Below are 15,929 nucleotides of genomic sequence, written 5' to 3'. Positions count from 1 at the left end.
TGACTCGTAAAGAGACACATGTTGAGGCCACATTGGTCCCATTTGAGGAGATGTAACCCCAATATGTTGTTTGTTTGTGTTTCCATGACTTTTCTGCCAGTGGTGGAATAAACATGAGGTACTTCAGAGTATTTCCATTTCATGTAACTTTACAGGGGAGGGGAGATATTATACTTTTTACTCCATTACACTTGTTTGACAGCTTTATTTGCTATTACAAATTCAAATTTTACATGTAAAACATATGAACTCATAAAAATGTGATGTATTGTTATAGATATACAACCCAACAGCATATACAGAAATATAAATGATCTCCACCTGGTCCAACAACAGTAAAATCACACCTAAAACAATGATGTGGTAATAATGATGAAACATGATTATATAATAATATAATTTTTCTACACAGTATACTTTTAATTTTGAGTCCTTTGCTAATGTTACGTAGCCTACTATTACTAACATTTTGAATGCAATACATTTACTTGTAATGGAGCTTTTAGCATTGCTACTTTTATTTAAGTCAAACAGAATACACACTTTTGCCACCATGGTGACTGCCGACAGTTATTCCAGGTGTGGATGTGTTTTGGGTATAAAGTCTATGACAGTGGTTCCTGACCCAAAGGTCGGGGACCCCACCAGGGGTTGAATGATTAACAGAAGAGTAAAACATATCTCTGCTACACAAAATCATGTTTCATCCAGACTTTATATTGTTGCCATTTTTTATGTGAGTTACTGGATTATTTTGCCTCCATAGGATTAGGAAAATATCACTTTTTGGTTGAACTGGTGACAACTTGTCATGAGGAGTCAAAATTAGACTTTTTTTAAAGGGCTCATACGCCATAAAGGTCGGGGACCTCTATACATTTGAATCATTATAGCAAAGTTAACACATCAGTTAATTTCTTGGTTTGTATTCCTGCCATGACTGCCATTATAAGAATTTATCAGATTGTCAGATTTATCAGATCTGCTCTGAACATAAGGTAACAGTAACAAACTATCACGAGATAATTCATTAATTTATTTCTAGTGAACTACTGCAAATTACATCACATTACAAATAACCACAAAATCAAATACTTCTGGATATTCTTGGGATTTGGACTTGAATCCTTGTAAACACCCACTGACCCATAAACCCAAAAGTCTGAGACAAATACGCCTGTTCACCATTCAAACCATCATCATGTACATTCATGAAAACTAATAAATAACAAGGAGAATCAATAATAAAAAATAGTGGCATTTAAATCATTTATTTAGAAGTTGTAGTGACAGACACGGGGTATTAAATTATAAATGTTAGTCCAGTAATTCAAAAATGAGTTAGTTTGTAGACTTAACGTTCCAGACACAGTTAATGTGGTAAATGTGATTGTTTCAGACCTGTAAGCACAAACAAACACACACACACACACACACACACACACACACACACACACACTCCACATGGTTTCAGTCCCCACAGTAGAGAGCGAGCACCACTCCTCCATCTATTACGCTCAGTTACAACACTCCTGCACCTTCTGTGTCTATTAAATCCATCTCAGCTCAGGCGGATCTCTCACACCTGTTTCATCACAAACACAAATCCTTTCTTCACACTTTCCTTTTGTGAGACTCCTCAAATCTTTCTTCAGTTTCCTTTGTGAGTGTTTCCATTTGCATCTTTCTTTGTTTATCCTCTTCGCACATTCCTTCCCTTGTTCCTTCTTCCTTTTCTCCATCCTTCCTTTCTTCCTTCACCTCTTCCTATTTCATTCCCTCACTTCACTAATGTTTTCTTCTTCTCTATTCAGAGGGCTTCCATGGAAATCTTTTATTAGTCATTTTCAAACACACACGCACGCACATACTTTTCTGTCTGAATTCATCGTAATCCAGCAGATGAAATTCTGAGCTTCTTCATGAGAGCAGCTGCAAGTATGAACTTTTTTTTAAATAAAATAAGCGAAGGACAATAACTTATTTTAAAGAGTGTATAGTACTAAAACCTGATTTCTAAACCTAACACGTCTCTGAGCTCACAGTCATGACACAGGTCATTCACATTAAACCTTACAACCACATCATGTTTCAATAAAACCACTTCAGTGAACTGTAGAGTCTGTTCATGTCATAGAAATTAACTCCAACCATATGGCTTCAAATATCAAAATCAAACACATGCCAGCAATTAAAAAAAAAGAAGAAAACCTTTGGTTTTCAGTATTAGCACATTATAAAAACACCATGTGTACATCATGCTCAGTGACCTTCACACTATGCTGGTCTACCTGTCTTGTCAGCTTATGAGCCACAGATGATAGTGTTTTGGTGTTTGTGACTTATACTGGATCCTTTTAGCCTTCAACAACATGCCAGTCTGTCTTAAAACAAGCCCATTTCCTAAACTGCCTCCCTCACTTTATGCAGTTTGGCTCAGAGTGGCAGACCAGATGCTCATGTAAACACACCGCCACCTGCTGGTAGTAGCAGGCAACTCCTCCCTCTACTCCTCAACTTCTCTGTCTGTTTCAGCTCCTGTGTGACTTATCTGCTGTGCCTGGAAGTCTTCACTCTCTCCTTCCTCTAATTTACCCATTTTGGCCGGTACTGCTGAAGAGCTCCAAGCACACACCGGTTTAAGGTTTCCAAGAGCAGGAGGCCTGTGGTGGGTCCAACAGTTCTGCTCTCGCCACCTCAAGGGAAGAGAGACTTTTTCCATTTCAGCCAGTTCCTCTTCCACTGAGAGGAAAAAGTCAGTCTGGGGTCAGCGGGCCTTTCTGGAGACTACTTTTCAAAGCACACACTTGGCAGTAGACCTGCACCGGGTCAGACTGTCCTCGTCGTGACGCCATTCTCTCAAAAGAGTCGGACCTGTTTCTTAAGTTCGTTCTTTTTCCACTGAGCAAGACGGTCGAAGGCAGACATGGACATGCCAAAGACTCTGTAGAACTCCTCCGGTGAGAGGTGACGCTGTGAGGAGAGAAGAGCAAGTCAAAATATGTTTTCTTTATATTTTCATACAGCTTAGAGGAAAAAAAAACATTGGCAGGGAACATTCGACCATTCTTGGTTACCCTCCTTCTTTTCTTCACTTCTTTAGCATCTTTGAACGGTCAAAAAGTTCTCTGTGTACCACTTTTGTACTGTGGGCTAGACTGAACATCACAGCCTACAGGGGCTACAAGAACCATTAGGCTTTTAGTCGTATCTGTGTTTTCATTAAATCCCAAGTGTCTTGATGTGTTGAGGAACAGCCGTGACTGCGGTAGATTTAATACAAGAGTCAGGTTGTGTTAGCAGTTTACCTCCAGTCTGGCTCGGTCCACGTCGCCAGGGAGACGCTGCTGCCCTCTGACGGACACCACTAGGGCTTCATATGGGTAGATCTAACAAAGAGAGACACAGTATTACTGATAAATGTCTGTCTGTCACCGACAATATTAACATTTACAACCGGATCTCCACAGCGTGGTTATAAAGAAACTGTAGATCAAGCTGTGTTCAGATGCTCCTTCAAGGGACTCTTACTGATGATGTCATTCAAAAAAATTTTCTACTGAGGAAGTTTGTTTGCTGAATGTTGTTTAAAACATTATCCGAATGAAACAATTAAAATAACCCCAATAAATCCACTCTGGTTTAACTATTTCATCGCCATGAAGACAGACAGAGTTTTTGTTTGTGTCACCCTCTAATGGCCAAATGCAGTGATTACAACAATGACAAGGGCTAAAAAAAAATTGTTCAACTCTCCCCTCTATTGTTACTGTAGATATAAAAAAAAGAAATTCCATAAAGGAAGAGAAAAAAAATATTTTTATGGCTCTTGTTTTTCTTATTCAAAGAGTTTCTTATCTCAAGTGATGAAGTTCTAAGATTACATAAAAAGAGCTTTAATGAAAAAGAAACTTTAAATGAAATAAATAAAGCAGAACTAGACTTTTCTGAAGAAATTGCGGTGGGATTGCTGGCTTTCAGGAAAAGCTGGAGCTAAACACTTTTCTTAAATGAACCCTACACAATGACGTGTTGAAACAGTGCAGCGACGAGATTTCCCTGAGAAACCAAAGAGAGGATTTTTTTCCTTTAGACTAAAGGCGTCAGATGAACCCTGTGTGTACAATTACCCTTTCCTTTTTTTCCCTGTGCTGATAAAATGAGCCAGTCTGCTTCACAAACTTTCACTGGGTCAAGTGGGTGTTACTGAGTGAGATGGATTCACCGTTCAACATGAACCTTAAACAGGAAACACATCATCCTTATCTTTTATCCACTGATTCATTCCCCAGCTCAGTCACAGTTCACCAGCTTTGGTGGGGGGGTGGGTGGGTGGGGGGATGGGGGGGTGGGGGTGGGTGGGGGATATCTTACCTTGTATTCTGAAAGAAAAGAGAAGAGAAATACAGCAGTGAGTTATCTGAACTGCTGCATTCACTGACACCTCTATTCCACTGCTACACACACTCCGAATAACAGCGAATAATATGCATCAGGAGGGGAAGTAAATCAGGAGAAAACTAAAAGAATTAGGGTTAAGTAGATTTAAGCTGTACAACAGGCTTACCTCTGATCTGCCAATTAACTGCATTACTGCTGTCATACTGGTAATAATCTGCACCAGCACTTCCAGGCTGCTGGAGAAAAACAAGACCAGTTTAGCAAGACGATGCCTTTCATCATCATAATGGAGGGAAAGGATCAAATTAGATAAAAGGTTACATTACTGATCTAATCTCATATCGATATCTTGCCAGATGTTCGCTGCCGTCTCAGTTGGCCTCAGAAAGTAAACTGATAAAAATGACTTCAAAGGTTCAGTGGCAAATGAAGGACTTTGCCATAGCTTACAGTTTAGTGAAAGGCCATGCCTGTCTTATTCTCTCTCTCTCAATCTCTCTCTCACACACACACACACACACACACACACACACACACACACACACACACACACACACACACAAACAGAAATCATGATTTCTCACCCTGTTTAGTCCATTTCTACCATAGCCTGGCAACGAGGCCGATTTCGCAATGTACGAGTCTGCAAGAACAAATGCAAACACATCAGCATCAACAAACACAAACTAATACAAACACTCTCAATGAGGGAGTAGGGGCACGGCACCTCTGTATATCTTGCATTTGTCTGAGAAGAAGCTGCGCTTTACAACCTCAAAAATATGGTATTATATATTACAAATAGCTGAATCTCTATATCAATTTACACATCGACTTCAGTTCTATTTAATCTTACGCGCCACTATTGGACTCTCTTTGCTCAGACGAGACGAGAGGAGGATTATGGGAGAAGTTTTCATGTGTACAGTCGGTTATAAATATGTAAGTATATTTATGCACATATTTGTCCGCACGCTGTAACCTCACACTGTGATATCAGCAAATTCAGGCTCACTTTTGGAAGCATATAATCTTTATCTCCACAAACACCACACCTGCGGTCTGAGATGACTTTTAACCTATTTTCAGTGTCAGCTGTTTGGATGTGCTATTTCAACCTCGGGCGATTCGATTTACATCCTCATCAAACACGAACTACAGAAACATGCTACATTTCCAAGCCAACGCCACACTGGTAATAAGATTTTCTTTCAAGCGCATTTCCCTTTTGTTATCATTCCTCCAGCATGTTTGCATCTCTCTTGTAACCATTGGTAACCGCCAGCATCCTCTAGAAGGCATCTGTATTTGCATTGTGCACTGCTGCAGCTGAAGCAGCAGGGGGCAGTGGAGTCACACCAAACCCTCTCCTGTCATTCACCTCTCCCTCCTGTCTTCCTCTCCTCTACTTTAACTTGCCTCTTCTTCACTATCCTGCATTTCTTGGCTTCATCATCCATTCTTCTTCGGACCTGTGCACCTCCCTCCCTCTCTCTCTCTCTATCTTCAGTTTTATTGCTTTGTCTATTTTCTCCTTCAGTCTGTCTCTCTCTTGTTCACGCTGGTGTTGAAAGGAATTAAATTACACAGCGATGTCAAAGAGCCGAGACCAAACACCATGATGCAGCAGAATATTGGCCGTCGTGCCGAGCTGCTGTACAGTGTGTGTGAGCCACTGAACAATGATGAGTTTGTCATCTACTATACTCTTTGCCTCCCAACAAGAAATGTGATACAGTCTCATAGATGAGTCATGGTGTGTGTCTCAGAAATATAGTTGTTTCATAAAAAGTGATGCCAAATAGTGTGAAAACTACTCGCATAAGCATCTCATTTATCAATATCTTTGTAGTACAAGTGCTGTCTGACAGTTAGAGCTGCCGTTTGAATTCTCATAGTTAAGTTTTAGGAGCAAGTTAGTCAGTTTTATTTTATTTGAGCAAGAATGTAATTTCATCATGTTCAAAAACAAATATGAAGCCAAGCTGGGATGTAACTGGGCTTAAATCCTCCTCACAAGGGCAGTAAAGAGATGGTGAAGACAGGAAAACGTGGTGCAAGCCACAGGAGACGCATTACAGGAATTTTAAGGCCAAGTGTGGATAATGTGATTGCGTAAAATAAATCTGTTTTTACAATCAAAAGTCACATAAAGTGTGGAGTGAAACTGCAGGCTGTGGAACAGATGGCTGAGGGGTTCAAGTCACTGATCCTGGGTCAGTGCTGCTGCTAAAGAAAAGCTGATAAATACAAGCTGAAGCTAAAACGCCATTCCTCATGTGACCCAAAAGAAAAGAGGGGTGTGTGTGTGTGTGTTGTGTGTGTGTGTGTGTGTGTGTCTTGATAAGGATCTCCCACTTAAAGCTCTGCTGCTGTCACAGCAGAACCTGCAGGATGAGGAGGATCAGGGGGAAGGTGGCCCGCTGTGTTGAGATGACCCCAGAGATCAAAACACACTGATGAACCACTCACCGCTGTCTGCGCTGTAGACGGACCGGGGAGCTGAGGACAGAGAGACAGCAAGGTGGTGAGGGGGGAGATATGGGGGAGACAGAAATAAGAAGAAGGCAGGATAATGTCTCAAGTGCAAAAACTCATCAAGAACTTGTTATGAACATGTCAACTTAAAGAGATCGAGTGCTGTCCTTAAATACGGATCCTTCTACCATTTGATGGAAAAACTGAGGAACAAATCCCAAAAAGGTTTTTAAAACTTTTTAAAAAGACTTCAAGTTAATAAAAACATGAGACACCTAAAATATTCTGTTGTATATATAAACCCCTTCATTTCCAGATAAAGTGAACATAATGAAATAAATGCAGGCATCAAACTGATGCATATACTGCAGATATAAAGCTTTAACAGTAGTTTAAAGGATGAAAACCTGGATACAAGATGTGAACACACTCACATATCACTTCTTTTAAGTTGATACAGTTGTCACATTCAGTAGAACATAAATTATGATTCATTTGAAGTCATGTGTGTGACCTCCTATTGGATACAATATTCCCTCTACCAGGTTTTTGGTCTCTACCAACTCCTGAGGGGAATATCTGGCTCTTTTACTGTTAAATGCTCGACTAAGTTCAACAGCTATAGTCTCTCGCTGTGTGTGTGTGTGTGTGTGTGTGTGTGTGTGTGTGTGTGGTGTTTGGTGCTGAGCAGGCAGTGTACGTGTACAGTGGGTTTTTATTGTGCTGAAAACAGCAGCCAGCTGCAGTCAAAAACAATGCGATGAGAGCGGTGAGAATGAACCAGAACAGAAGCTGCTAAACAGCAACCGGCTCCAAAGCCGTGTAAAGCCGAGGGGGAGCCGCAGGTACAGGTGATGATTCTCTGTTGGTTCGTTACCACGAGGGACCTCTTTTACATCGTAACATTGCTTTTTCACATTCACATGATTCACTCTTATTTGTAAAAATATCATTATAGCCACTTTAAATATACATACTGTATATTCGTAATTTCTTTGTTCTGTGAGTGCAAATGCAGATTAGTGTGTAAACTCGGACAATGCGTGAAAACGGTCAAGTAGAGTACGCAAACCTGCCACACGGTAAAAGTCTGACAACAAACAGTAAACTGAAATGAGTTTCCAGCGGAAGCGAAATAAAGAAGGCCAGCTGTTGGGGGACATCTATAAAACATCAGCTGTGTGAGGATATGCCCCTAACAGCATTATCATGCAGACATAATCACCATCAAGACCTACACATCATATAAAATATGAAGCAACATGGGTACAGCCATGCAGCATCAGGGTTTATACTCATGTTAAAAATGTATATGTTTATGGCACCCACCCACTGCACTATGTAATTTTAATGGACTGTGCTGCAGCTCGTGATTTACAAAGTTATTTCTATCAGCCTATAATATGATGAAACATAATCACACACTTAAGGAATAAGGAAGAGGCATGGGGAATAGATTTTTTTATGTCTCATTTTATTTTCATCGTAGTTTAAAGTCGAGTCGAGAGGCTGCACTTAAACACAATTCTAACATCATCGAGCGAACATGCTCTGACAGGTTCATCTTTAGCAGGCATGTTTACCATGACAACCATATTAGTTTAGCATTTAACATGCTACCATTTGCTAATTAGCACTAAACACAGAGTACAACTGAGGAATGTCATTAGTTGTGCGGGGATTTACTCATTAGACAAAGTGAAAACAAAACGAAATTTTGTTTGATGATCGTGCCAAATGAAAAGTCAGAGGTTCCTTAAAGTTGTTACAGTTCATCCTGCAGGGGACATTAATGTATGTACAACATTTCATGGCAATCCAATAGTGCTGCTAACATGGCTAAAAAATGGACCAAAATCAGTTCAAGCGAATGAAGCCACAGGTTATTTGGCCGGAGGTCGTGTAGCTTCTATATGAAAATCCAGGACTTCCCATCTTGGAATTAGCCTCTTCTGAAGAACAGATAAGCACACACTGCTCAGGAGTTTTCTAATCAGTATAATAACAGCAGACACTATAAACCCACAGTGATTACGCAGTACTGAACACCAACATTATCTACACCTCTCTCTCTGTCTGACCTCCCTGTCCACACAGCTCATTTCCCTCCCTATCCTCTGCTCTCTGACCCTGATTTACCTCCTGGCTTCATGTCATACATCTTCTCTGAGCGGCTCCAAATTGCTTTAGCTTCTCTCTCCCTCTCTCTATTTATTTTTAATTCACTCTTTATCTCGCTCTCTCGCTCTCTCTCTGAGTCTCTCCTGTTATAACACCACCCTCTCTTTTGACCTCCACCTAAACACACTCTCCCTTTCTCTCTGCGAGTCTCTCCATCTTTGTCTCGCCCTTACACGTGCTGAATGCAATGAGCAATGGGATCAATGGGAGAGTTAATACAGAGGTGGGACCCCCCACCTCCCACTCCCTCCCACTACAGCTTGCTCAGCATCACAACAAGACACACACAGAGTCCTCTTCCTATAAAGGTGACTATATTTATTTCCTAACCTCCAACCTTCACCACCACAGACCAGTCATCACCATTACCTCAAATGAAATCTGATCCTTGAATCTAAAGCACCGCCTCAACCCTAATACCACCTGGACTGTCTGAGTGTTTACAAATCAAATCAGTCATTTTTTTAAAAGCAGAATCTGCTGTAGTTCTGTAAACAGATTCCTACTTCCCAAGCGCATCGTTTTCAGCGCACTTAAAGTAAAGTTTGAAAAGCCAGTTTGCAGAGATGAATCACAGTTGCTTTATATTTTGGCAGAGGATTTAATCATGGTCTGCTCCTAAAAGCACAGATTTAAGTCCATGCTATCATGTGCGTATGGGAAACTCTGGTACCCATTAGTTCAGAGTGACCTATTTATCACAAAAAGAAGCTACTAAATTATAATTTTCAGTCATTATGATTTCCTGCGTGTTTGTCAACTTTTCCACCAGAACATGAACAAACAGCTTTGAATTATTATATGCAGGACCTCTACAAAACAAATAGCCTGTATTAAGTGGAATAAAGTTGCACTGTGATGATCGCCAAAATTATTACAATTCATCCATGAGGAGAATCCGTGAGTCGTTGAGACATTTGACCCAGAACCACAAATTTCAACCTCATGGAGCCACTAGCTTAAAGCTCAGTGGATCACCAAACTCAGTAGGCAACATCATGTGGCAACTATGAACTTTTTGCCGATCCATCCACCAATTGTTGAGATATTTCAGACTGGGCCAAGTGGTGGAACAAAACAACAGACAGACTAAATTACTGACAAGCATTACTGTTATTTAACCTGATAACTAACCCCCTGGGCCTAACCCACGGCAAGAAGACATCACACATTAAAAGGGAATTTATACAATACATAGCATTTTTGAGGCTGACACTGATAATATTTGAGTTCAAAATATATTTGTCGACATAAACCATAAACAACCGATCTTGATACAGATCCCTTTGTTTAAAACAGACACTGTTTCTGAATCACCTCAAACCTAATTATTAACGACTGACGTATACTCTGACAACAGAATATCACCAATAAGATAACATCAGACAATACATGGCAGGTTTATCAGCGTAGCTCTAATGCAGACAACATGACCAGACCAAGGCACTGACATATTCAAGAGGTGAGAGAGAGACACACACACACACACTCAAGACTTACAGCCATTGAGGGAGCTGTAGCCCACATTGTTCAGCGCCTCCTTGCTGCTACAGCGGGAACTGCGTCTGCTCCCCCACTGGTCATTGTCGTGGCAACCTGACCGCGCCTTCATCTCCTCCTTCAGGATCATCCTGCCAATTCCCTGTAGAGAGGGAAGGAGTGGGAAGGAAAGAAAAAGCAGAAGAAGAAGAAGAACGGGCAAGTGGAGAGATAAATGGAGCAATTAAGAGTTGATTGAGTTGAATGGATGCATAGGATGACACACGGTGATGGAGTAATGCCGGAAGAGGCATGAAAAGGTGGCGGTTGTTGTTTGAAAAGGCAGAGGGATGAATATGTGGTGAAAGAAGGAGGAGGAGGAGGAAGAGGAGGAGGAGGAGGAGGAGAGGGGAGCAGAGCAGCATCACTTTGTGTCATGTCCACTGGGTGAGGTTGGAAAAAAGCATTTAATTAACCGCCGCATTAAATATTAACACACACACACACACACACACACACACACACACACACACACACACACACACACACACACACACACACACACACACCACTTAAAATATAAAAGGGAGAAGCAGGAGGGTTTCTTCCTGTCTTACCTTGTTGATATTGTGGTTCCATCCATCCTCCTCTCCTCCAGATGAAAACCTCCTCACTCTGGAGACTAGAGAGAGAGAGAGAGAGAGAGAGAGAGAGAGAGAGAGAGAGAGAGAGAGAGAGAGAGAGAGAGAGAGAGAGAGAGAGAGAGAGAGAGAGAGAGAGAGAGAGAGGCAGAGCCAGGACGTAAAACAGAGCAAGTGAAAAGAAGTGAAAAGTCAACATCAAAGATTCAAACTTTCACTTTTTAAAATGACGGCTCTTATTCTTCAGGTTAAGTACGTGTAGCAGATGCCTGTAGGTGTTTGTACAGTGTGTTGCTTTAGTGTGACACTTGGCGTGTGCAGAAGTAACAGTACCTTTTGGAGAGCCAGTATAAGGGTAGTAGTTGGAGCCCGGGTGATAAATGCTGTTACAGTTGGAGGAGGAAAGGCGACTGGAGTTGATGAGATTCTCGTTGGTTTTACTCTTATTGGCTGTTGGCGAGGCGGAGCCATCTGGCGGAAAGACGATCACAGAAAGAAAAATCGTATAATGTATTTTTAATAAGGAGACATTTTCAACACTCGGTTTGTGACGACAGAACCTCATCTAGTTTGAAACAACAACCAGACTCTGAGAAAGGGAAGAGTAAACAGTGGGGTAGCAACGGGACGATGCTTGTTGGTCCCTAAAACGTCTCACTGTTCGACCGACCTGAGTGTGAGAGAGTTTGTCTTCAGAAAGAGAAATAACACGGACAAAGTAGTGCATTTACTTACAGAGAGGGGAGGGCACAGCGGGAGGGAGGGGGGAGGGAGGAGGAGGAGAGGACACGCATCAAAAACAAGGAAGCAGAGAACAGAAAGGAGGTCAGAGAAATGTGATGGAATATGATACACAGCTTCCAGTAAGGAAGCGAGGTTATCAAAGGTGGACTGCAATAACGCAGACAACCGGTAGGAAGGTGGTTTGTGGTGTGAAATACATTTAAAAAGAAAATTGCTGAAGGCATTTTATCTTTTATTAGACTGTGAAAAGAGAGACAGGGAAATTAAGAGAAGGAGAGTTGGTGACATATAGCAAAGGTCATATTTCGACAACGCTGTGGATGCATCAATGCGACTTTTTGTCTGCAGACAACAAACTTACACTCTCAGCTGAGATCCAGCCCCCATCTGTGACTTTCTGAGAGGAAGTTATGTCTTTATTTAACAGGGAGAAATGCATTCTTCACTGTTTCATGTGTAACATGCAGATAAGATGCAAGATGCAATGCATACGTGTTTCTGGCTAAGGCGACCTTATGTACACCCTGATGAAATGCACCAGAGGCAAAAACATCAAGCAGATAACATGGATTTTTATTCTCCACTATTGTTCTCAGTTGTCACTTGTGGTAGTAGAACCAAACACGTCTTCGAAAAGCTTTGTGTATTTGAGGTGCACCCAGGTTTGACTATGACATACACTGAGACACTAAATAACCAGTACATACGCCTGATTATGGCGCACTAATATGAAAACTGCTCCGTAAGTGATTCATGCTGTAAATCTAAATTCGTGAACACAGACCAGATCACAGATTGCCTCCTCAGACCGTGGAGAGAGAGAGAGAGAGAGAGAGAGAGAGAGAGAGAGAGAGAGAGAGAGAGAGAGAGAGAGAGAGAGAGAGGTTTGTCAGCACTTTGTTGCTCGGCGTAAATCATCCAGAGGTGTTTCTGAGGAACTGTAAGTCTGTCGGACCTGCCATCAGAGCAGGTGATGGATCGCCCACACACTCGCAGTATTTGGCACTGCCTCTCTCAGTTTTACATCACCTCTTGAATCACCCACTGAATCTGTAATCTCACTTCTGATGTGACCAAAACTATCAAGCTGCACATCCATAGTCCATACTTCTTTAGTTTAGTTTAGTTGAGCTTCGTTTATCTTATCTTATCTTATCTTAGTTTTGCCAAATCTGCTTTATCAAACTTTTATTCACACTACGGATAATAAAGGACGTGATGTTTGGTGAATGTCACAGTCATAATTAGGGACCGAAAGATCAAACCTCTTCTCTTTTATGATCAGATGTAGTCATCTTATTTTCCAAAATTGAATATGGAGCCAGGGATTCCTGGGGCCCGCTGTGACTGAATGAATGTGGCTGATGCAGCAGCAGAAACACTGACTTTTATAATGTCACTGACAGAGAAACTGTATTAATGTGGATCAGTAATGTTACAGCTGATGACTGAATAAGGACGTGCCTCCCTTGTCATAACAGTCATGTGTTGTTTTTTTTTTCCCCAATTAATCAATGGAAGGAAAAGGTGACAAATGCTCATTATATTTTCCCACGGTGACATCTTCAAACTGCTGATTTCGTCTGACCAACATACATATATATATATATATATATATATATATATATATATATATATATATATATATATAATATTAAATGATAGAACGGATTTCAGGAGAATTCTTTCTTAGTAAATTACTAAAACAATGAATTGCTTGGCCAATCTGTTCAGCTCTACATGTTAGCACCGTCTGCAGTAAACAGAAAGTCAGAGTCAAAGTCAGAATCTGAGATGATTATTTAAACCTGGACAATCTGGTCTTCTGTTCAAACGATCCAGTTGCCCTCCATAAACTCTGCGACGGAGCCCGCAACCAAACCTACGCGGGATCGTAGAGAAAAACGTGTTACCCTTCTCTGACTGCTCCCTTTTCATACAAGCCGGAGAGAAGGCCTGAATGTCATCAGAAGCACCAGATGTTAGACGGAGAGAAAGTATATTTCAGCTTTAGCTCAGATCTTTTCTGATTGATTAAGTCAGACAAGCAGAAGCACATTTCATAGTAAGGACACATTGACAATGTACGCAGCACCCAACTGGCTGACAGGTGGACAGTCTGTCAAAAGATATATATAAAGCACGCAGCATTTTGAGGAATCGACTAACCATGTCTCTTATAGATGGGGGGTTTCCTGTAGATGTTGGTTTCCTCAGAAGCTGAGAACAGAAGCAAAAGGAGAGAGTTAGTGGCAGGAAGATAAAAGAAGGAGGAGGGAAGGAGACTGAGAGGAGAGGAGAGGAGAGGAGAGGAGAGATAATCTGGACTTCCTTATTCATCCCGTCCCACCAAATTAGTTGTGTACATTTACCGTCTCCTTAACCATAAAACTGACAGCACAAGTAATAAACTGCTATGGTGGAGGCGGCGTCGTGCATCCAGACAACCTGAGCGACGTGCAGAGAGGCTGATTAATGCCGATTCACAGGCTTATTACAGGAAAGAGCAGCAGATGGCACAGGAATAAAAGAGAGGAAGGAGAGCAGTTGAAGGGTGGAGAGAGAGGGCTGGATGGAGAGGCAAAGGGAAAGATAAAGTGGAGGAGAGGGAGAAACCTAGAAACGACAGGGAGCACATGGCGCCTTGCAGCTCTCATTTGGTGTATTCTGTATAATCATTCAGCTTTGAGTGCTGAAAACGCAGCACAACAACATATTACAGAAAATTAAAACGTTATGTTATAACCCGCAATAAAGCAACAACATATAAAAGAAGAAAAACAGTAAAAATGCTTCCAAATTCTGCACAGAGCCACCAAGCCCACGAAGTTGGGAGGTTTGACTCCCAACGGGCCAACCACACTAAATTTGTACACACTCATGATACTGTAAGGCACGCGGGATAAAAGCATCCACCTAATACATTTTGCTCCGTGCTGAAAAGCATGAGGGGAGTGCTGTCGCAGGGCTGGCAAGGAAAAACAGCCTCAGAAGAATCGCAGAGAGGGAACATGCAGTGAGAAATGGACTGAAGGCGGGAGGAGGGAATGATGGAGGGGAACCAAATGCACGGTTTGCAGGAGGAAAGTAAAGTGAAGGGAACAAAGACAGAGTGAAACATTCGGGGAGGAGGGAAGCATTAAGTTGATAAAGTGGACGGTTGATGGAGTGTTTAAATAAAATGAACCGGTATTAGCTGTTAGATTAAAGGGCTCAAAAGCTCCAGATCAGTAAGATCAATTACACACAGAGACTCCCCGCTGGAGAACACCGAGGAGAGGATAACTACTGCACATTTTTATGTTTGTGAAGACCTCATTAAAATATCTCACCATCATTTTCATGACCAATGAATTTCTCAGTTATCATAATTAGAATTCAGGCTCAGCAATATGTAAATATTCAGTTCAAAAGCCAAGGATATTTTATCAGCAGCAAATCCTCATAATTAATAACCTAGAACCAGCAAACGTTTTGGTATCTTAAAATTAATAATAATCAATAGCATTGTTGAGTAATTTTCCTGCAACTGACTAATTGCCTCAGCTCGTATAATAAAGCCAATAAAAATGTGAAATCATCAAATCATGACAATAGGTGGGGTTTGGAAGATGATTAATGATTAGTCTAGAGTCTTAGCTGCGTCTACAGTGACGACATACAAGGTGCAGGGACAGTGAATATTCGGAGGGTGAGTTGGTTTCGGTCTGACGCGGGGAGGTTCGGGTTAGTATCGGCGTCACGGATGACGGCCTACCTGGCACATGGAAATGCTTGGGGGCTTGGAGGGTGGTGGTGGGTGTAGCACACCTGGGCTCTGGCTGACTGTAATAGGGTGAACTCCTGCCACTCTCACTGCCTGCAGTCAGCGCAGCCAATCACAGTGAGAGAAACCAAAGCATGAGGCACAAAACGTCGGCGAGCAGAAAGACAGACAGGCTGATGACAGAGAGACCGACTCGTGTATAAGCTGAAGAACTACATATGGGTGTGTTTGGGTGTGTT

The 15,929-nt window shown here is 41.6% G+C and overlaps 1 protein-coding gene across 3 annotated transcripts in view; it reads right to left on the bottom strand.

The window, feature by feature from the left end:
* Positions 1 to 190: 190 nt before the first annotated feature.
* LOC130182921 (actin-binding LIM protein 3-like) overlaps positions 191 to 15,929 on the bottom strand; it is a 43,458-nt gene continuing 27,719 nt past the window's right edge. The window contains exons 13-23 of one of the 3 annotated variants that reach the window (XM_056398134.1): positions 15,682 to 15,783; positions 14,094 to 14,144; positions 11,514 to 11,651; positions 11,157 to 11,221; positions 10,561 to 10,702; positions 6,874 to 6,903; positions 4,986 to 5,044; positions 4,568 to 4,637; positions 4,375 to 4,382; positions 3,309 to 3,389; positions 191 to 2,973 (exon numbers count right to left, since the gene is read on the bottom strand). In XM_056398134.1, the coding sequence (XP_056254109.1) occupies positions 2,860 to 2,973; positions 3,309 to 3,389; positions 4,375 to 4,382; positions 4,568 to 4,637; positions 4,986 to 5,044; positions 6,874 to 6,903; positions 10,561 to 10,702; positions 11,157 to 11,221; positions 11,514 to 11,651; positions 14,094 to 14,144; positions 15,682 to 15,783 (860 nt within the window). In that variant the 3' untranslated portion in view covers positions 191 to 2,859. Of the gene's footprint in view, positions 2,974 to 3,308; positions 3,390 to 4,374; positions 4,383 to 4,429; positions 4,638 to 4,985; positions 5,045 to 6,873; positions 6,904 to 8,332; positions 8,832 to 10,560; positions 10,703 to 11,156; positions 11,222 to 11,513; positions 11,652 to 14,093; positions 14,145 to 15,681; positions 15,784 to 15,929 lie in introns of those variants that run through there. The other 2 variants (XM_056398132.1, XM_056398133.1) reach the window with 2 other exon arrangements.

Source organism: Seriola aureovittata, chromosome 15 (assembly GCF_021018895.1).
Source record: "Seriola aureovittata isolate HTS-2021-v1 ecotype China chromosome 15, ASM2101889v1, whole genome shotgun sequence".
NCBI classification, from domain to species: Eukaryota; Metazoa; Chordata; class Actinopteri; order Carangiformes; family Carangidae; genus Seriola; species Seriola aureovittata.
The sequence above is the reverse complement of the archived record's forward strand: the minus strand, read 5'-3'. Positions and strand labels throughout refer to the sequence as shown.